This window comes from Vanacampus margaritifer, chromosome 4, assembly GCF_051991255.1.
Source record: "Vanacampus margaritifer isolate UIUO_Vmar chromosome 4, RoL_Vmar_1.0, whole genome shotgun sequence".
Taxonomy (NCBI): domain Eukaryota; kingdom Metazoa; phylum Chordata; class Actinopteri; order Syngnathiformes; family Syngnathidae; genus Vanacampus; species Vanacampus margaritifer.
Window position 1 is genome coordinate 16,910,639 of NC_135435.1, and position 22,705 is coordinate 16,933,343.

The window sequence follows — 22,705 nt, forward strand, 5'->3', positions numbered from 1 at the left end:
CACAACCTTTTCTCTTCAGAACTCGGGAGACAAAGCATTTGTTGTCCATCAAGTTACCTAACAATGGCAGAGGTATCGATCCCAGTTCACACTTTTTAAGAAACATCTTTGTCCATACCCTTTGCGCTGAAACCAAGCCATAGATGCAAATAAACACCGGTACCAAGTAGGAGGAGGGGAGGGTTCAAGGAGAGTGAAAGCTAAAGAACAGAGTATGGTGATACCACCACACTGAAGATGATGCAACTCACTTGATACTTCAACAACTGAGAGTCGAGGGTGAGTTCTTTCATTTCTTTTTCACAATCGCAAATGTTTGAAGTTCTCTGAATCGCAATCTGAATCAGGAAACCATTTTTTTGACCAGTGTTGTTTTAATAAATTTTAACAACAATTCAACATAATTTTCACTTCTTTTTTTTCAGGATACCCCATCATTTTCACATTATAATTTTTTTTTTTTAGGTACACAAGTAGCCATACATAACTATTATAGTATATAAAAGTATTATACAGAACCTGTAAAAGTTCAATCAAAACAACTGGACTTCTTCAGTTTTTAAATTTGAGATGTCTCAAATCAATCTTACCATGAACTAGATCAGTATTTCTCAACTTGTTTTAGGTGAACTAATAAATACACACACTCACTCACACGCACGCACACACGCACACACACATACTCACTCACATACAAAAAAAAAAAAAAAAGCAATGATGATGACATGTCAAATCGGTAAACTTACCGAATGAACAATACTGAGCTCTCCAGAAGAAAAAAAAAAAGTATTTCTCAACTTTTTTTATGTGATGTACCCCTTGTGAAATATTTTTTTTTCAGCCAAGTACCCCGCTAACCAGTGAAAATTGTTTTTGGTTGAAAAAAAAAAGAGTAGTGTCGCCATTGTCTGATTTATTCATCTTTGGAACATCATTTGGTCTCTCTTGTACTATTTGGAAATCAAAAGACTACAAAAAAAGAGAGGAAAAAAATCAATTTAATTACAAATAAAGATTTGTGCACATAAAAATTATCATAATTTAGTATCCTCCTTTGGGATAATAAAAATCTGTTCTCAAAAAGAAATCATTAACTAAATTTTAAATACAATTTTCAAATGATTGACAGGTGAGCCTAGATGGCACACAACAGTTTGGGTCGAACCATTCTGGTTTGAGGAGAAGGAAATTGAATAGCCTACTGAATATAAAATTCAATTTATTATCTTAGATTTTCCTGAAATGTTTATGATAAAAAAAAAGGATTTTTGCATGGATGCTGCTTTTTAAATTTATTTTAAATGAAGTGCCTTCATGGGTACACGCAGCCTAGCCCCATTTGAGAACCACTGACCTAGATGACTAGATGAGGTTCTACAAAGTACACAGGAAAATCAGATTTCCCATATCTTAATTGGTGAAGGAATGTCTGCATGGGTTTGTAATGTTTTGTGAAGACCCGCTAATGTATATTTAGGAATACTCGCATATATTTCAAGTTGTTTCATCTGGACTTTGCTCCAATGTACAATGTTTCAGTTGGTGTCAGTAGTCACAGCAGCAAGGAACATATTTTGCACTAGCTTGCTGAAAGAAGCCTACAGTCGATCATGTGATGCCAGAACAGCACATATTTTGCGAGCAAATAATCCTGGTTTTGAAAACATCAATATGAGGCGTTTATACACCATTGGCCGGTTTCCAATTATAGTCCCAATTGCTTCTACGTGCTTTATTAGCCATGCACTGCAAGTGTAAGGCGATGTGGCAGGCGATCATTAAGGTTTAATCTCCTTCTCCTCCTTTACATCTCAGGTTAATCCTTTCAGTGAAAGTAAACAGAATTGCCTTGTTTTCCCCAAATCAATCGGACTTCATCATGAGGAGTGATTTATTTCTCACAGGAATGAATTAAAGACTGCAGACAAAAGGCCAGGCATGGCTACTCTTCGATTTACAAGCATCCTAGTTTGTGCTGTTTTACTAGGACAAGGATCCTCTGAGAAAACAGGTTAGTGCAATGTCAATATCATTAAAAATGTGTGTTTTGTTTCCACGTTTATGTCCTAAATTGTTCTTTTGTTTCACTGCCCTGAATTGCGATCATTCAGCAAGCAGTAGGGACCAGCAAAGAGATGTCATTCTCAAGGAAATCCTATCAAAATGGAGTCAAGGAGGTGCTCGGAATCCGCAAAAGAGCTCTCGGGAAGCCAGCAAGGATGTACTTGTGCACCCGTGGGTAAATAGTATTCTGGGTGGCCTCCATACACTGAGTGGACTACTTCCTGGTACGAACCTGGCTTCACTAAACCAGCCGATTGACCGTCGTCGTCTCTCTGGCTTCCTCTACAACATCTCTCAGTACCTCCAAGATATGAGCACAGGACTGGAGGAGGCGCCTTTGGATTCGGATGACGAACAGCTGTGGGAGAAGGTGCTCTATTTTTTCCTCCAATCCGAAGGGAATGCCGCCCAGTGGAACGGCCGAGTGCCGCCTCGACCCAGCATCCAAGTGAAGGACTGGTTTCTGTCCCTGAGAGGGAGCCCCCACTTGGACTTTCTTCTGGGGCTCCTGCAGAGCCTCGCGACCCTCCTGCAGCGTCAGCCTCACAAACCCATTCTGACTTTGTTGTCTCAGAACTGGAGGACGGTGAGCGCTGTGCTGGAGGCGTCTTTCCAGGCGCTGATCAGCGGGACGTACGGACAGGCCAGCGCCGGCCTGCAGGGCTTCATTTGCGCACTGAAAGGTCACACGGATTGCCCTTTCGGGGTCGGCTGGCTTCAGTATTTGCTCAGCTTCGTGGAAACACGCAGCTGGAGGCCCGTGGTCAGTTTGCACTCGGCGCGGGGAGACGCTGAACACAGGAGAGGCTCGAGTGGACGTATTAAACCCTTCAGCTTGCCCCCTGAAGCTATCAAGCAGGATGGTTTACTGAAAAATCATTTTCGGGATGACACAAGCGAGTTGCAGGATGAGTCAGATTCAATGCGAAATTTTTTCCTGCAAGCGCTGACACGCTCAAGTGGAAGCAATTTGGCTCAGGAAAATCTAGCTCTTGTGCAAAGTTTGGATAGGCTCAGGATGGGCATTCTGCACAGAGTGGGCAGTTCTGTTTATGGTAACTTGAGGAAGAAAGTGTCACAAGTTACCATGGCGATGCTTGATGATGTCAGCGATGCTGTGGACGTGTCGCAGCCCAGGAGAAGTGGACAATGCTCAGTTGGTGAGTAAGTGGGGCAGTTGAGATTAAAGTGACCATAGTTTAGGATGGCACACAAACTTTTTTTCCCCATTGAGAAATTGTGATCAACAAATACCAGCCCGTCCCAATAGATTTATTAGAAGACTTTCACTTTCCTGGCGTACTACTCAACAAAACATTCGCAAAAATGCTGTTGCAGCAAATGAGATTTGTCAATGTCAAAAAAAACATTTGGCGTTGCAAAAAAAAAAAAAAAACACGTCTAAAGTTTAGCTGAAAAAATACTCTTGTATTCACTGAGAAATGGATAAAGACTTAGGCCTACTATTTTTTTATGTACCCATTTATGTTGAGCACTGTGTAAAATGTTATATCTAAAAATAGCTGTTGATGGCCAATTTAAACTGTTTGACCAGTTTCTCAAATGGTTTGTTCAGTTTACGTAATGTATGCAAACTATGCATTCTTAACTCAAGTTGATTTATAAAACACTTTAAAAACAACCAAAGTTGCAACAGTGTTGTACAAAACAAAAATCCAACATAAAACAAAAGGCGATTATACAATAATTTAAAAACAATCAAAACAAACAAGACACCTAAAGGTCCAAGTCTCATGCAGTTTTGAACGCCAAGGAATAAAAAAAAAGAAAATGATTTAATGCCAGTTTAAAAAGGGACAGTGAAGGAGCTTTTCTAATGTGAATCAGGAGGTTATTCCAAAGTTTGGGGCCAGCGACAGAAAAAGCTCGTATCCCCTCCTGAGATTCCGAGATTCTGCATAAACTTTCAGTTGTGGGAGTTGTGATGATATTTTTGCATTGATTTGATAGTAAATAGTAAGAGTAACTCTATGGGGGCAGCGAACTCAACTCCACAACAAGCAGCAGTTTGACAGAAACATTCTTCAAAAAAAGCAGTTTCAAGCCATTTAACTCCACTCCTAATTCAAGTATACTTTCAAATTAAACATTAAACAAAAAAAATGGCATGTTTTGTAATTCAAACAACTATTTAACTTTGCCTTTAAATCGACTAGCTTAACGCAAACACACATCGACACATTATCGCTTATTGACGGGCTAACAAATAACATCTCAATTATCACATTTTCAACAAAAGATATTTGTTATAACAGTACTCACAGGCATATATTCTTTATCCTCTGTGAAAATTACTCATATTATTGCAACTTGCTGCGTCATTTACAGTAGTGGACTATATGCCACGTAGGAGGCGGGACTTCCGACTTCCGGGTTTTCGCTCATCAACTTTGATTCCGTTTCCGGTTTATGACGCGTCCCAGTACTTGCGCTTCTGCCCTTGTGCCCCTCTGTTGCGCGTTCCCGTCAACGGGTACGAGGTTGCGAGTGTGTAGTGTCTGTCTCAGTGTCCGAAGCATTTCAGATAGCCGAGACTCCCTCCTGCCGATGAGCTGGAGCGCGCGGTTTGGGGGCGCAGGGGTGGGGGTGCAAGTGTTGGAATGCGGCCAGCAGTGGCCGGAAACGGCGCTGATGTGTAAAACCCGAAAGTTGGAAGTCCGTGGCATCTACCCCATTGTGAAGCTCTTCTCATTTGTGTCTGCATGGCAGTATTATACTGCCCCCCAGTGGCCATGTCTTGCATACCAGAATGTGCCACAATCCATATTCCGTCATCTTTCAAAAAAATATATAAATAAATAAATAAATTATACATAGAACAATATTTTAGAGTGCTATTTTCCGCAGCAAAAAAAAAAAATATTAAAAATGTTTGGGGAGGTTTTGAGAGGTGGGGCGACTGGAACAGATTAATGTCATTTTCATTCACATCAATGAAATGTTATATGTATTAGACCAAAAGTGGCTCACACTGCTTTAGGTCAACCTGGTCACTTAAGTATCTTTTTGGATTTAGCTAATCTCTTTGCCCTTTCATTGTTATCAGTAATATTATATCAAGTGATTTGCAGGATTTGCTGGCGGATCTGTGTGTTGCATCAGACATAGTTGTGTGTGTGTGTGTTGGGGGTGTCTAGTTGCTTTTTCCAACTTGCACTCCTGATTTTTGTTTTTATGTCTCTCTTAAGGCGACCTGAGGCAGTTAATCTTATGGTAAGATCATTGAAACACTATATCGTATTTGCCATTGCCAGAAAATGGTCTGTTAGATAACTGATTGTTCTTATGTTTGTGCAAATGTAGGGGTATCAGACATAATGTGACTTGGAATACTCAAGCTTTGGGTGTTAACACCCAGGGTCTCCCAAGTTCACTATCATTCCTGTCCTGCCCCTCCACTTCCAGTGATGAAAATAGTTTCCGACAAACACCTCCCCACTTAACTCCCAAATCCTCACCTTCCTATTTAATGAACCCCAAAGGCCTTCCTGATCAGCGCAATCAGTCTCAACCAAGAAGTGAAAGTGACCTACAAAAAGAAATGGAGTTCTCAAGCACTGCAGAAATTCTGGAGGCGGCGTGCAATGAATCCGTTCCAGGGCTCAGCGGTGTCTCTAACTTCACAGTGTTCCTCTACTGTAAACTTTTGGAGTGGGAGAACGGGTCGGTGAGTCCCGCTGATGGAGAAATGGGTCTTGACCTGCACTCCACATGCTCCGATGCAGCTTGGTACTTATCTGCGGCCGAGGACGACTTCCTGTGGGTTCATGTGTGCAGTGAGTTCTTTGCGCATGAATTCAACAACACAGTCTGTGCCAATTCCTCTTTCTGGCTGCACAGAGCACATCAGGTGAGGCTAACTTGACTTGATGATTCAAGTTAATATACATACACTGGCCACAACATTAGGTACTGTAGAATGTCACTTAGAGGTTGTTATTTCAGTGATTCCCAAACAGTGTGCCGCGAGAAATTATCATTGTTCAACTATCCATGCCAGTAAGGGCATAAGAACAGAACAATTAAATCAGCCAGACCCCTGCAGGTTTTGGATGTTTTCCTTCTTCAACACCTGATTCATATGATCAGCTCATCAGCAAACTCTGCATAAGCCTGATAACGATCCTGTTTATTGGAATCCGGTGTGTTGGAGGAGGAAAACAGGGTAGATGCCACGGACTTCCAACATCCGGGTTTTACACATCAGCGCCGTTTCCAGCCACTGCTGGCCGCGTTCCAACACTCGCACCCCAATCCCTGCGCCCCCCCAACCGCGCGCTCCCGCTCATCGGCGGGAGGGCGTCTCGGCTATCTGAAATGCTTCGGACACTGAGACAGACACTACACACGCGCAGCCTCGCACCCGGCAACGGGAACGCGCAACCAGGGGGGCACAAATTAGGAAGTGCAAGTACTGGGACGCGGCCCACACGTCACAAACCGGAAACGGAAACAAAGTTGATGGGTGAAAACCCGGAAGTCGGAAGTCCCGCCTCCTCTGTGGCATATAGTCCATACTTTAGGCATGTGGTAGCTTCAGACACTTTTCTGTCTTTTCTTGTTTAGTTGTTTTAGTTGGTTAGTAAAGTAGACTAAGAAATTTTTGGTATCGAAATTGTATCGAATGAACTGAGCATTCTGAATTTCTATTTTATTGTTGTTGTTGTTGAATGTGTTCATTGGAAATGAATGTGAAGTTTTTATGAGCATTTTAGTGGTGACATTTATGGAGTTATTAGTATGTGGACATTTTGGCAAGTTGAAAATCATTCCCAAGGTGAATGGAATGAGCTTAGCATTTGGAATGGGACCGATGTGAATCAGTTTTGTTAAATGTGTCATCGAAAATGACTGGAAATTTAGGGGGATAAATTTATCAGTGATAAAATGTGGAATTATAGGTATGTGGAAATGTTTGGCATGTTTGTTGAATGAGCTAAGCTATAGGATCCAGCTTGTTTTCCATGTCTCCCTCCTCCAACGCAGCTGAATCCAATGATCAGCTCATCAGCAAGCCTAAAACGATCCTGATCATGAATCAGGTGTGTTGATGGAGAGAAACATGGAAAACAGTCTAGAGGACCGGACTTGGGCACTCCTGCTGTACAGTATAACATTTTCTTTGCTAAAATCACACTTTGAACACAGCACGTCTGCTATGTTTTTTCTCGTGTGTCCTTGTGGGAAATTTGTGTAGACAGCACACACACACACAGAGTGCACGTTTGTAGTAGTGATGCTAATTTAGCAAATTCATTGCTGGCCTCACATACAGTATTCATTCTTCACTCACAGGCTGCCAGGACACACGACTATAATGCGTTTAACCAGACAGGTATAAAGCAGCTGTGCGTGCACCTCTCGAGCAGCACGACAGGAAGCCCAGCGCCGGAGGAAGGCTGCCTCGCTCAGTTGGGGAGCAGGTTGGTGAGTGCCAAGGCTTTCCGGCGGTGCTTCCTGCCCAACAGTTCAGCCCTCATTTCATCTTTATGCGGGGGAAAACCCCCAGATTCCCACCGCTCCTTCCCAGAGGGCAGCTGGGCCGCCGCGTACTGCTTTCGACAACACAACCTCTCCCGTGTGGATGCCACCGAGGAGACTTGCGAGTACACGGAGTGGGCTGAGCGGACATTCCTCAATGCGAGCATGCTGGAAGCGTGTGGGCAGACGCACGGACTGAGAGAGCACATGTGCCTGAACGCATCGCTCTACCGTCAGCTGCTGAAATCAATGCCCAGCTTGTCTGACTTTTGTGCTGATCTCCAAGCGGAGGTCGAGGACAGCAAGTGTTTACTTCAAAGGTTTTTTGACATGCTCCCAGCCCAATATGAGTTCAACACGTCACAGTTGTGTGTGAACCCGGCCCCGCTGATGTTGGATGTCTTACACAAGCTCAGCGTGTGTCAGGTTGAAGGAGGGGAAAGCCAATGGTTTTTTGTGACGCTCGGATACGTGTTAAGAGTTCTGGACTTCATGGTCGGCCTTTCTTCGGGTCTGGATGAGGGGGAGGGAGAGGCCAGGCAAGGTTTGGGTCAGGCCATCCTCCTCTCCAGTCTCCTTGACAACGCATCCTGGAGTACGATGCAGTCGGAGGCCTCCACCAGCGTTCTTCACACTGTGGGAGTCTTCCTCCGTCGGGAGCAGAACGCGAGCCTCAAAGAGGATCTGTTGAGTTGTTTCAGTGTAAGACAACACGCACATACACACAATCTCTGCTAGGAGGCTTAATTAACTTATTTTTGCTTTTGCTCATCAGCCTGTCTTGTGGGACCTCATTGAGCAGGACAACAACTCGTCTGCTTTAAGGGTTCTATTGGAGGTATAGTGAGCCTATCTACAGTACATTTGACATGACTGTGGTTCCCAACCACCTTGGCGTGCTGTGAAAGATCATCAGATTTAACTTTCAAACAAAAAGAAGCTTCAACCTGTTTAATGCAATCCCAATTTAGGTGTATTGTCAAACTAAGCATAAAACAAAGGCGATTGCATGCTGTGTTTTTAAAACAACCACATAACTTTGCCTTAAAGTCTGCTTAGCTTAGTGCTAAGATAACAACAAAGCAAAACCTTATAGATGGGCTAATGAATAGTATCAATTCGTCAGTGTTACTTAAAACGTTTTGGTGCAAATGGTACAGTTACACATAAAGACAGTGCAGTAGTCACAGACATAAACTGTATTCTTTATCTTCTACGGAAATGGACTAATATTACTACTTATTGAGTGAATTGTGAAACTCTTTTGTGTCGGTATTACCAGAGCCATATATAGAGTTTGGCCAACTCTGTTTCAAGCACGGTAACAAGATGGCGTCTATTTGTCATGTGACCAGCAGTTGACCAATCACAGCACAACTGCTGGTCACATGACATATAGACGCCATCTTGTTACCTTGCTGAAAACCGAGTTAGCCAAACTCTCTCTATATGGCTCTGTGTATTACTTTATAATTCTGCCCCTGGTGGCTAAATTACACACATCACAAGGAGCGGCAATTACTTTTTTACTTTCTGTAATTATAAATTGTGTCATTACTGTATGTTTATACGAAGTACAATATTATTGAATGCCATTTTCTTTATTTAAAACACATAACTTTTTTGTTTTTTTGGTGGAAGGCTGCAATGGATTAATGTAATTTCTATTCATTTCGATGGGAAATGATGATTTGACTGTTTTGTGTCGTTACAAATGTCGTCACAGAACAAATTAATCTTACAGGTATATCTAAAGGCAACACAGTGAAAATTCACAAGTAACTGACACGCCGCCCCTTTTGAAAATGTTTGTAATTGTGTTTATTTGCCACATCAACATATTTCCTTGACACTAAAATGCCACCAGATGGCGCCTAAGCAATACTGTTCTTGCTTTGGCTTATGTACATAAACAGTGAAAAACAGAGGATACTGTAGGTTCCAAGTGAGATATTTTGATTTGGTGGTGCTAGAAAAAAAACAAAAAAAAGTGAATATGTACCTGTTGGGAAATAACTGATATAAGAAATTTTCATTCATTGCTCTGTTTTCCAGGAATACCTCCAGATGCCAGAAGATAGCATTCGCACTCTGGTGATGGCCGCTGAGAAAGACGCCGTCAAGAGGTTCCTCTCTCATATGCATCAAAGCTGGGATCACCTTCAAGTTGAAACCAGTCGGGTTTGTTAGACTACTAAAACTTTCTTGTGGCTCGCCTTTGTTGTCCTGAATTCTAAAAGCATGTTATTGTTGGCCACTCGTTTGATGGGGGTACAGTACAAAGTACAGTTGTGTTTGACATATATAGCAGATGTTGTCATGTGATATGTGCAATCTATTTCGAATGTATAACAGATGATCTGTTTGAACCAACATCTGTTTTTGTCCTGTTAATCTTTTCCCCAATGTTAGGCTTCCCAAAAAGAACTGCAGGCCATGGAAACAATGACTGCTGCTTTTATCCATAAATTCCCCCGAGTGACCCCAGAACTCTTTGTGGACCTGTCCCAGTTCCTCCCGTTCATGTCTGTCTCCGACATCATGAGCTTCCCAGCCTCCGTCATTGTGAATGACAGCGTGTGAGTTGCTGACTAGCAAAATTTCCAATGCAGGCGACAGTGTCCTGACACTCGACCTTTGGCTTCTTTTGAAGGTTGGCTGCCATCCGTGACCACAGCTCAGAGATGAAGTCATCTCAGAAAAAGGCGTTTGTAAAAAGACTTCTACAATCAAGTGGTGTGGGTGATGTCCCCACCTGGCCACCGTACTTCCTCAGATCCATCCTCCCACTACTGCCTTACCTTCCAATCAGTCGTTTTCAGCAGCTTACATCACAGCAGGTTGTAGAGAAATTCTTCATAATCATTTGAAATAGTGAAACTTTGCTATTCTTGAGGGATAGGGAGTGAGCCTTTCTCAAACACAGACAAAAAGGTTTGTAATTGTCTATGGCTACCACAAGATGGCGGCCAAGAGTTGTTCTTAGTTAATTAATCCATCTTCAACCGTTAAGTCATGAGAGGCTTTTGTTCGAGGTGTGCGTATCTCATACAATATCAATGGAATGTGTGTGCGTGATGTCTCCAGTATGTTAAAGATCCAATGTGTGTGCATGTTTCTTAAAGCGACAGTAAGATACTTTTAGTTTATGTTGATTATGGTTATCTTCCACATTTCTTGACCGATTCCAGTCGTTTACATTTTAAACTGTTCAGCTCATTTACATTTTTTAAATACATTTTCAAAAAAAAACACGACATTATTATTATTATTATTTTAATTAAATGGAATGGACTGCTATTTAAATACTGCTTTTTTAGCTATTACAAGTGCTACTACTAAAAGTCCTACTACTACTACTACTATTGCTACAAGTACTACATGCGTCTTTCCACCTTGCAAGAGTCGGCAGTCCCATTCAAAATTTCCGCGGGAATTTTTCTAGTTAATCTTAGTGACGCTCCCCATACAATATACTCTTTTTTTTTTTAATCAAACCACAAAAACGTCAGGGAAGATGCAGGTGACCACAAAGAAGAGGAAATGGGTGAGAATAAGATGTGTAAGGGTATTTTGAGAGGTTGGGAATCAAATCCCCAAAAATCAAATAGCGGCAAATAGGCAAATTCATAAATGCCAAACTGTGAATATGCGGTGGTTCACTTAAGTAATTTCATGCTAAATAATATTCTTATGACTGTCTACATCTAATTTAGCTTACCCCACTGGTGGAGTTGCTGGGCAATAGCAGCCTGGATGGTGTGAGAGGACGCCATGTTGTCCGGACCACTTTCACAGAGAGCAACAATGTCACTGTTGATAACATCTCGAGGTGGGACGGTTCAATCTTTGCTCATTTTAATGCTCATTAATGCAGTAGAAGGTATTAATGGAGAAAAAAACATGACTAGTCATAATAATAGTGATGATATAGAAAGCATTCACACTCTTTGACCTCATCAGTTGGATAAACAGCATGAACATGGACCTTAAGATTGATATATAAAAAAAATATATATATATATGTATAGACGATTTCTTTTACGATGTTGTTTTGCAGGCTAGGAGTCCTTTCGTGTTACTTGGATGCACTTGACCTACATTCATTTCTTTTGGACTCAGCTCTGTCATCCACTCTTCAGAGGCAGCTGGTGAAATGTGTGTCCAAGGGCTTCGTTAGTTCTGGTGGCAGGGTGAGACACACTTGTTCATATCATAAAACCTTCCTAAAACTGTAATAACCCTGTCATTATTATTGACAGCTTTCGTCCTGGTTGGTCCCAGCAATGCGGACGTTGAATGCCAGCAGCATGGCTCCCGCAGAACTGACTGGCCTCAGTGCTCTCCTTCCACAGTTAGGAGCGTCCTTTTTACTATCGCTTCCTTCACAGCAGCTCCTGGATCTCCTCTCCAAACCAGGAATAGGCAGATTTTCTCCAGCACAGGTCAGGAATCAGAGTTCTCACTTACACTGGACGAATATATAAATGCAACACTTTTGGTATTGTTTCAATTTTTTCTGAGCTGAACCCAAAGATCTCATAAACTTCGTTGTACTGCCCCTGGTGGCCAAATTACACATGCATACATTGCACTGATTAGAAAAATGCTGAGTTCAATAATGGAATTTAGCCCAGTCTAGTTCTCATTGATTTGTTTAATTCCAATGTGATTCGCCTTTTTACAGGCTTTTCAAATGTTGTCCAAGATTTCAAAAGACACCAATGTAAGTCAACATTTGAAAGAATATGTTCGCCGAATATGGGTCAGCCTCACTCTCACCTCACTATGTGTGTCTTCTTGGCAGCTCACAGTGGACAAACTGTGCCGACTAAAGCCATTGCACTCTGGTCTCTCTCCTGCTGTGCTCAGCAGCCTCCACTGGTCTGGGATCAGTGAAACTGCCCCCTGTCAGTGTTGGAGAAGCATGATGACAGATTTGAAGCCTGGCCATAAAGCAATGCTATACAATGCAATGCAGGAGGTGATGGGGCTACTTACTATGACTAATTTATTTGAAAAACAAATAACAATGACCTTCAATGGTGTTTTCTATTAGGCTTTACAAAGAGACTCCCTCAACATCACTCAGCATGTAAACTGTCTCCTGCCATTAATCCCTCTGAGGAAGCTGACTGAGGCCCTGAAGAAGGAAGGCCTCCCGAGAGACATCAGCTTGTACCGACACATCAGCTGGTCACCACAGCAGGTGCCCATTTCACTCCACCAACACTTTTTCCCGTTAACATGGCAACAATAAGTTGTTCAGATGTTACACAAATGATGAAAAAGCCAACCATTAATCATCGTTGCTTCCCTCCCATTGATATGCCAAGTCATTGGATATGCTTCAGATGAGCCTTTCAAAATATTAATGCACCGTACGGGCCAACCTCTATCAAGCTAATTAGTTTGGCTCTGACATAGCGGTGTGAAGGAATGTCGTAGAAATTAATAATGGGCACATTAAAGGGCTTTTGTCACAGACGGGGCTCTATTAAGTTGCCTCCAACATGTAAGAAGGCCAAATAGCTGCAAGAGAGTCTTCAAATCAAAGGTGGTGGCAATTTGAACCTTCCGGTCCTATGCTATATTACATATCACTGGTGTCGGGCCCAAACCTCATAAGTCACAATTTGGCAGATGTCCTATTTCCCCCCCCAAAAATCATTACTTTTGGTAAATCTACACGTGTGGGTGCCATTTTTTCAAATTATTTTCCAATCTTAACTCATTCACTGCCATAAATTCATTAAAAAAAGAAAGAAAAAGATTATTAAAAATTAGGGGCAAGAGGCGATAATTTTTTTTAAATTGTAATTAATCGCATGACTTCACTAGTTAACTCACGATTAATCATAAATTTTATAACGGTTCTAAATGTTCGATTAAAAAAATCTAGGTTTCCATACTCTTTATAACAAAAGTGGGGAAAAAAATGTTAAACTAAAATAAATAGTTAAAATGAATTTTTGACATTTATAGCTGTCAATGTCAGTGAATTAATAAAAAAATAATAATAATTTAAAATATGGGGCGTCAGGCAATTAAAGTTTTTAATCGTAATTAATCGCATGACTTCACTAGTTAACTCGCGATTAATCACAAATTTCATATCTGTTATAAATGTACAACAAAAAAAATTCTAGGTTTTCATACTCTTGTTAACAAAAGTGGAAAAAAATGTTAAACTAATACAAATAGTTTAAATGAATTTTTGACGTTTATAGCCGTCAATGGCAGCGAATGAGTTAAGTGTCGAAAATGGCTTTTTATCTTTGATGATGCAATGTCAATGGTTGAACAAACATTTTGTTTTTGCGGTCTCCTGAAAAAGATTTCGGCCTGACGCCAGCAACATACGGCTGAATTTTTGTCTAACAACGATTTTGTATCATGTTGCGTAACAATTGCAATATTGTGCCTGCATTCATACTGGTCTATATACTGTATAGCCAATATAGTAACTGCAGTTCCTTTTATTAATTCAGGTTTTCTTGCAATTTTTTTTTGTCTGCACAGGCTCAGGTTTTGTTTAAGTGGATACACAACTCCAAAAACATCACCAGCAAGATGGTGAGGTAAGTCTAACTCTAATATGTTGCAACAGGAATGTAGTTGTGTAATTAACTACCCTCCATTCACAATCTAAGACATTCTGGTACACCAGTTTGCATCTGTGTTGAACTGTACCGCATTACAGTGGTGCCCTTGAGATATGAGTTGCAATTCCTACCATGTCCATGCTTGAATTTCAAACCATCGTTCTACATTGTCCGTCGCCAACCTTTTTGCATCTGAGAGGTACTTTTTGTTTACTAAGTAGGCTGCAATTGTCTACCGGTCTGATGCGCACTTTGTAAATTAACGAATGTGCCCATTATGTTGTTATTAATAATGACTGATATGCATCTATGTGAAGACACTCTTAATGATTATGATTTCTCACAAGAATTCATTAATTAATGATTTAACACGGTAGGAAACGCATGAATCTCAATATGCAACAATTAATTTCTCTAAATCTCTGCAAGGGTTTACGTCAGCAAACGTTCATTTTACACCATTCCTAGGAAATGACAATGTCCCATCCAGCATCCATAATTTGTTTCATAAAATGTGTTTGTAGAGACCTGGGCCAGGTTGCAGTTGGAATGACCTGCGACTTTTTGAAGCTTTGGAGCAATGACACAGATTTTGCAAAGCTGCTTCAGTTTGTCACTATGTTGCCAGGAAAGTTGAGACCCGCTCTGGTAAGAAGTTAACTCTCCAAAAAGTGCTGACTCGTACTGTTTCCCAGTTCAAATTACTTTCAGATTTGCATGAAAGTGTCTCCAAAAAATACCTCCAGCGCTAACTTTTGTGTGTTATCTGAAAAGAGGAAATGTATCGTAGAGCAAGTGAGAAAGCATCCTCAACTTGATGTCAGCACTTTAAGTCCTTGGTTTTCTGCAACATTACCGCAAGTATCTCCTTTTTCGGAATGTAAATGGGTTCTTTATTTAAATAATTTACACTTCTAACAAAAGCTGCTCTGTTCTCTCTCAGAGTGACAATGATAGATGACCTTTCCAACACATCCCTCAGGGCTGTTCTGGACCATGTTCAGGCACACTTCACTGATTTCCTCCAACTACCACATTACAAGCAGACAAACATGGCCGAAAAGGCTGTAAGTGAATGAATACTAGAGCGTTCAGGAATCATTAACTTTGTAAGCACTTGAGTGCAAACTCAAATGATGATGAGATGATTTTGAACCAGCTACTGTGTGTACAGTATGTTAAATTTTTAAGCATTATGACTCATTACAAGATTTTGATTTACAATAATATGTGGTGCTCTGCAGGGATCCTCTTCGCATTACGTGGGTGAGATTGATGGCCCCACTCTGGACTTTCTGGGCCCTCTTTTGCCTTTCTTGGATAGGGAAAGTTTGGCTCTGGTCGACAGAGGGGCTCTGGCTTTGCGGCTGGAGGAGATGAGGAGCTTCTGTCTTCCCAAAGAAGCCTTGAGAGATATCAGCGACCTGCTCACACAGAAAGACTTCATGGGGTAAATAAGGCATTAAAAGGAGTCAATTTGACTCTATTTAGAGTGGGACCAAATTGACTCAGTTTTTAGAGTAGGATAATATTTGCACTTGGAAGAGAGTAAAATAAAGTATTGAAAAAAATAAAATAAAAGTCAATCAAGGGTTGAGGAACAAACTCATGACCTTTAGCCTGGTAGACTGCCACACTACCACCTGCGCTATGCCCCTCCTACTGTTTGCTGATCTCCAAAGGACCAAAAACTCTTGGAGTTAGGAAGATTCCAGCTGACACGATATACTAACACACAGCAGGAGTTGTGTGTCTCAGTGAGTACATCGACCGTCTCCCAAGCTGTAGGTCGTGAGTTTGTTCCTCAACCCTTGAGTGGCTTTTATTTTTAGTTCATTTTACTCTCTTCCAAGTGTAATTATTACTTTAAAACTAAATCTATTTGGTCCCACTCTAAATAGAGTCAAATTTACTGTACATAATTTAATGTGTATGTCAAGGGGGTCATTTTGAAATAAAAACAACCATTCTAAGAAAAGAATGTAAACTATTACTTATTGACTGGAATATAAATATAAACATTTTTAAAAGCAAGACTATTTCCTGAGCTTGATAAAGTCCTTAACATTCATAAAATTATTTTCAATAAAAAAAGAAAAGTCAATTAACTAAGAACTTATCATTAAATTAAATATTTTTACTATTAATTTCTCAGTAATTTTAAATGTTTTCCTCCTTTTTTTCCCGTTTTCCCTTAAATAACAAATATCTGTGAAATTAAGATTAATTTGTGAACATATTGTAACGTTAAATATAGGTATTTCTAATGTGTTTTTTGGTAAAAGAACAGAAATATTGTGTGTTTTCACTGTTACAGTGACTTCATGTTATTTTACATTCAGCGTATGTCTATTTTTAAAAGTTAAATGATATTTTAAAAATAAAGGGAAAATCTGTAAAACCAAATTAAATAAACATCGAAGTTCTGTTATTTTAGGATAAATTATTTTTATTTTTTTTACAGAGAACCCTTTGAATATGACTGCTTATTTTTTAGGGAGCCATCCAAGTGGCAAGCTGGAGATATTGAACATCTGGGAAGGCTGGTGTTCTCCCTATCAACAAAACAGATCAACTCCATCCCACTGGTGAGCACCCATCAAAAAAGACTCAAGCACACAGCAATTAAACATTACGTTTTGTCACATGGCTGCATGCCTAAGATGACTGTTATTAAACATTGTCCCCCTGTTTAGAAAGTGTTGAATAAAGACACAGTGGAACAGGTTCTAGTGGGTCAAGAGCGCTGGGAGGACAGCGCGGTGGGTGCCGTCTGTTTGAAGTGGCGCATGGACCAACGTCGTCAAAGAGAGAAGACGCAGAGTCTGATGCGAGGGATCGTAAAAGTGCAAGGCAGGGATGAAAAAAAATGCGCAATATTTGATTCTGTATGTACCATCTATTCATCATCTAACCCTACAAAAATGGTCCAACGGGAGTTTGGGCGACCCCATTACAGATATAAAAATATGTCATCAAGTGCAAGTCAAATCATTTTGTTTGAGTGATTAATTAATGTCACTGATGTGTCTTCTCGTATCAGTCCTGAGCTGCGCAGACATCCGAGGTACGTTCCCCTCCGCATGGACGTCATCTCAGTTGAGCCGCATGTCACAAGTCGACCTCAAGGAGTGTGTCGAAGTCTTCGGCCAGGATGCTTCATTGAGCTCCGAGCAGCGCCGGGCGCTCTGGGTCAAACTTAGACAGGTGAGCAGTGGCGAGAATAGGCAAAATGGCATGTCAAGTTCGATTTTTGTTCCTGTGATTTTAATTTGGGTCTGTGGTGCAGTGTTTTTGGCTGGGGTAATAAAAAGGGCTTCAACTGAACCTAACTTCTTGCACCCAATAAAAGAGATATAATGCATGACTTTGACCTTTCCGACCTATTTTACCTAGTCAGTGTTTCTTGATAATGCATATCTGCACAGTCTAATTAATGAGCTCCAATGCAAGTGCTAGATTAAAACTGTCACCTTTACAAAGATAAAAAAATTATCAGTTTTGAATAGAACTGTAATAATGTGGTTGCAGTTTGCAGTGGTGCACTTCATTCTAGTGATTTGTCACTTTTTAGGGAACAGAATCATTTTGAGAAAGAAACCTAAACATGTGATTTCTGTCAGCTAATCACTATAATGATGTAATAAAAGTTATAATTAAGGATGATGAAGAAAATGTATATTATACTGTTACACCATTATTATAAAAATAATGGCAATGTTTACATATTTTTAGAAAAGCAAAAAACATTGTAATTATTTTGAACTTATTTTATTAATACTCTTATTAAAATTCCCAAGCGGTTCACTGTATTGCAGATTTTTTAATTGTACATATCTGATTATATATCACATTTTTCGCTATTCTGTATCGCTAGATATCGTGGTGATCATTTTTCTTTTCTTTTATAGCATTTATGGCAGTCAAAGGGGAAGTCAACCCCCCCAAAAACACTTGACAATAATATGTTTTATGCAACCCCACTAGTCTAAATACGGTATTCTGGTTAATATTGCGTTAATGGAATATGAGTTAAGCAGCAAAATCCAGCAATTTTCATCCATCTCAGAAGGCTGCCATTTTGCCACTTGCTGTCGAGTGAAAATCACATCACTGTAGCTCAGGTCTCAGGTAACAACCAATCACAGCTCAGCTTCAGAAAAATGGTGATCCGTGATTGGTCGTTGCCTGAGCCCTGAGCAACTGTGATGCCATCTTCAGTCGACAGCAAGTGACAAAATGGCTGCCCCCTGAAATATGCATAACTCATAGCCTATTCCACGAATGTAATATTAATCAGAATGTCATGTTTAGACTAGTGAGGTCACATATAACATATAATTGTCAAGAAATGTTTAAGGTTGACTTCCATTTAAATATTTTTATAAGGTCTTTAAACACAATTTTAAAGCAATACAAATGCATTTAAACACAAAACAATAAGAGAGAGAGAGAGAGAGAGAGAGCAAGACCAATAGATAAATATGTTCAAATGGTGCACAAATATAATTAAAAAAAAAAGAGGAATAACTGCAAGAGCACTTGAAAAAAATGCTATATGCTAAAACTGAACTATGGAACAATGAGGATTTACTGTATACATTTCTCTGACAGTGTCTATAAAAACTAGCTCTTGTTTTGGATCACATTACATTATGCAGGTGGACCAAAAGATGTGTCCAGTGAGTGTTGCAGTCCACTTAGTCTCCATCACAGTTCATGGCATGGCCTACGACTGTGTGCGGTGTAATAATCATCATCTGTGTGTGATTGAACTATATTGTTGTTTTCTGTCCACTGCAGGCGTTCAGTCCAGTGAGCGAGCTCAGAACAGATGAGGTTCTGGCTCTCGGTTCTCTGGTGACTGAGATGACAGTTAGAGAACTGCATGACACCTCTTTGACTGATCCGGCTGTTTTGGCCCATCTGGGGAGTCTGTCACCCTGGCGTGAGAAGAAGGTCAATCGAATTTAGTTGACGCATTTATTTATAAACTTGTGAATGTGTACAACTTTTGACTTTTCAGATGAGAGCGGTCATTTCAGGCGCGTTGCAAAAGCGCAATCTGAAAATCGAGCAGTTGTCTGCGGTCGATCTGGCGACATTTGGCCATCTGATCTGTGGACTGTATCCGTCAGAGATTAAAAGAATAAACGCTTACAACCTCAGGTGAGTGAATTTAACCGTGTGCTTTTCAAGTCGGGTCAATCCTGGCAAACTACTGTAAAAAGCCAATTTAGAGCATTTTAAGTAATCTCTTTATAAAAAGTAGACTCTCTTCTTTCGCTATCAGTCATTTTTTATTCCTTAATAATTAGCATTTGGTTAACCAAAAACACTGGTTTCTGACCAAAAAGTGACTTTGATGTTAATATGTATATATTTGTAACTATTATTAAACTGCTTTCTTATACGTACTGCAACACACTGTTTATACCATAGCTATTCATACTTTGTGTAAGATTGAGGTGCATAAACTTGCAACATGTAGACAGTTCTCTCTCTCATAATCGTTGTGAAAAGCTTATGTTCACACCCGAACTTTTTTTTTTTACTCCGTAGTTTACAAACCTGAATTTCACACACAAGCTGTGTGAGACCCTATTGCATGCCCTCCTATTAATACATTGACGTACATAGCCGTCAATGGCAGGAAATGGCTGGATTTTAATTGAGCAATGTTCAGTAACCATCCATGGCAGCGATTGAGATACAAAAAAGGATATTGAGGCTGGGCAGGACAGTGAAAAAGTGAAATAGAAATTACTTCCTATGTCGTTTGCAGTATAAGTTATAAATGTTCTTTACAAGTTGCTCAGTTGCCATTACAACACACCAACTAACAGATGTACCTAGAAAGCGGTGAAATATTCTGTAAACATTTTGCAAATGCTCAGAGGAAGTAAATCCAGAACCTTTCTTCCTGAAACGGCAGCATGGCGGTCCGGTTCCTGCGGGAAATGTCCTTGCCATGCACAGAACAGCAGATGGAGGCTTTGACAAGTCGTTTGTCCAGACCTGAGGCCTTTGGTCCAGTCAGTGCTTGGGGACCGGAAGTTTTCACTGAAATTGGGACACTGGCAGGTACAGATGGATGTAATATCCCAAAGGATCTTTTTGTTGCCAACATTTTATTGTCCCTTATCCAGAGTGAGGAAGGACAATTCTTGATGGATTGGAACAATTTAAAAACATCTCCTTGGGGTTTGAAAGTAGAGCTGAAAAAGTTTTGAAAAGCTCTATTTTGAGTTACATTAATGATCTAACTACCGTGTTTGTGAAACTTCTGTATGCTCAGCGGGCCTGGAAGACATTGTTTTGTCAGCTCTGACAAAAGAACAAGTGGAAGGAATTACCACTGAAGCGATCAGCCTGCTGTCACCAAAAAAGATGGCAGTAAGTTCCGCCTTTGATTTCATGCGAGCGGTTGATGTCAAGCTGATTACACAACATCTCAAAACTGAAGTCTTTTTTTTTGTGTACGCTAAAATATTCTCTTTTAGCTCCATGTTGGAGACACTCACATTGATGACACAACATCATCTGGGGGTTCATATCAGTGAATCAACAACAAGAAGACATTTTAGGAATTGGTCGCTTTCTTTCTGGCGTTCTCTCTGCGCTCGAGTGGCTTTTTTTTCTCTGGCTTCCTGTCACTGTACAAAAAAAATGCAAATCCTTAGTTTGAGCCGTTACAAACGCTGGTCAACCTCCATTTCCAAAAGGGATGGATGGATGAGAAATAATCTTTTGTCATCATCAACATGCAAGCAACAAAGTGGCAACATTTTAAATAGCATTTATATCAAATAAAGGTAATCAGAGTGTCATGGTGGATAAGGGGTTGCAAAGCCGCGTCACAGTTCTGAGGTTGGAGGTTTGAATCTGAGCTCAGGCGTTTGCGTGGTCTGTGGGTGGAAAAAAAACATGCATGTTAGGTTCAGTGAAGACTCTAAATTGCGCATAGATGTGAGTGTGAATGGTTGTTTGTCAATACCGTGGGTATAAAAAGTCTACACACCCTTGTTCAAATGCCAGGTTTCTGTGATGCATATGAAGACATTTTCCACCATTTATGTGACATACATTATAATCTATACAACTCAATTGGGGGGAAAAATGAAAGGAAATAAAAATAAAATAATGTGGTTGCACAAGTGTGCATACCCGTTTAACTCTTAACCCTGCCACCATTTATAGTGTCTCTGATTAACCCAAAAAAGGGGCCTTCCACTTCCAGGGAATGGGGTGGATTCCAAAGACTTCCGGGTTTCACACACCAGAGTCGTTTTCGGCCCTGATGGCCACGTTACTTCCAACTCTCGCACCTCCACCCCTGGGCCCCCCAACCGCAGGGCGTCTCAACTCTCTGAAATGCTTCGTACAACTGAGACTGACACACTACACACTCGCACCCGAGGGGCACAAAGGCGGAAACGCAAGAACTGGGACGCGGCCCACACGTCGCAAACAGGAAACGGAAACAAAGCTGATGTGTGAAAATCAGGAAGTCGGAAGTCCCGCCTCCTCCGTGGTATATAACCCATTATGAACGCTTCAAAATAGCAGTCAACGTTAGCACAAAACCTGCAGGCTTTTGCTCGAAAGCAAAACTTACAGTATTGGGTTTTACTTTGTGTGCCTTCCAGGTGGTGTTCAGTGGCCTTCAGTTGTCCTGGCTGAGTGCGGAGCAGGCGTGGGCTATCACTGACGACCAGTGGACCGAGCTGGACAACGAGCAGAGACACGCTGTCAGACTCGCTCGTTATGAAGGAGATGTACTGCAAGAGCTGAGAGGTTGGTGACACAATAGTGATTGAAATTAATGTTGGGAAACTCATTTAATTCTGCCCTCATTTTGTTGATAATAATCAAATATATGTTACTTTAATTCATTGTACATGTTTGAATCAAAGTCAATTATAAGAACTTGTTTTCAGTGTGTCTTGAGAAAGGCTGCTCTTCACTATTGTTTGTTTCTTATTTCTTTATTTGTAGCTATGCACATACAGCTTGTTTAAATGTTGAATATATATAAATATATATATTATTGGGAATAAAACCTCTGCTTCATTTTTTGTGTGTGTTTTTTTAATGAACACTGAAGGTACTAGGATTGCTAAATATTGTTTTGGGTAGTTATTAGTTGGTGTAAAAAGTTTTTAGAACTACCAATTTATAATATCACATATTTGGAATGCTAATGTTTGTTTCTAAGCAACGCCTGTGATTTTTTTTTTTTCCATGGTGCGAAGCCAGCACTCATGAATGTTCTTCTGCCTCCACAGGGAGAAACTCGGCTCCAGCAAGCCTGAACACTGACTGCTTCGCTTTAAGCTTTGTGGCTCCAAGTCTCTGGTTATGGCATCTCATTGAAAATGCTTCAGCATAATTGATTGTAATTTGACTTCCCTTTTCATCCACACCTTTGTACATAAAATTAACATTGTGAACTGTTTTATTGATTCTCAGTGTTGATTCTTTTAGTTAACTATGCGCAAGATTCAGTCTAATTGAATTTTCACAAAATGTAA

At 40.5% G+C, this 22,705-nt stretch overlaps 1 protein-coding gene across 1 annotated transcript; it reads left to right on the forward strand.

Moving 5' to 3' along the window:
• The first annotated feature begins 5 nt into the window (after positions 1–5).
• Positions 6–22,705, forward strand: LOC144050329 (stereocilin). Its single transcript, XM_077563463.1, has 30 exons — positions 6–279; positions 1,905–2,011; positions 2,112–3,224; positions 5,274–5,298; positions 5,389–5,935; positions 7,381–8,268; positions 8,342–8,404; positions 9,622–9,747; positions 9,979–10,145; positions 10,220–10,406; positions 11,283–11,398; positions 11,627–11,759; positions 11,829–12,011; positions 12,254–12,292; positions 12,374–12,550; positions 12,626–12,775; positions 14,089–14,147; positions 14,696–14,819; positions 14,946–15,028; positions 15,115–15,238; positions 15,416–15,621; positions 16,669–16,759; positions 16,868–17,024; positions 17,215–17,378; positions 18,975–19,130; positions 19,198–19,340; positions 20,107–20,255; positions 20,470–20,567; positions 21,821–21,968; positions 22,460–22,705. The coding sequence occupies exons 2-30, from the start codon at positions 1,939–1,941 to the stop codon at positions 22,561–22,563; spliced, it is 5,793 nt and encodes a 1,930-aa protein (XP_077419589.1). The 5' UTR covers positions 6–279; positions 1,905–1,938; the 3' UTR covers positions 22,564–22,705.

Bases quoted from the DNA above. Each gene is read 5' to 3' on its own strand.
- LOC144050329 (XM_077563463.1), top strand. From the start codon at position 1,939: ATGGCTACTCTTCGATTTACAAGCATCCTAGTTTGTGCTGTTTTACTA. The intron at 3,225-5,273 runs GTGAGTAAGTGG...GTCTCTCTTAAG, and splicing joins AAGTGGACAATGCTCAGTTG to GCGACCTGAGGCAGTTAATC. The intron at 5,299-5,388 runs GTAAGATCATTG...GTGCAAATGTAG, and splicing joins CTGAGGCAGTTAATCTTATG to GGGTATCAGACATAATGTGA.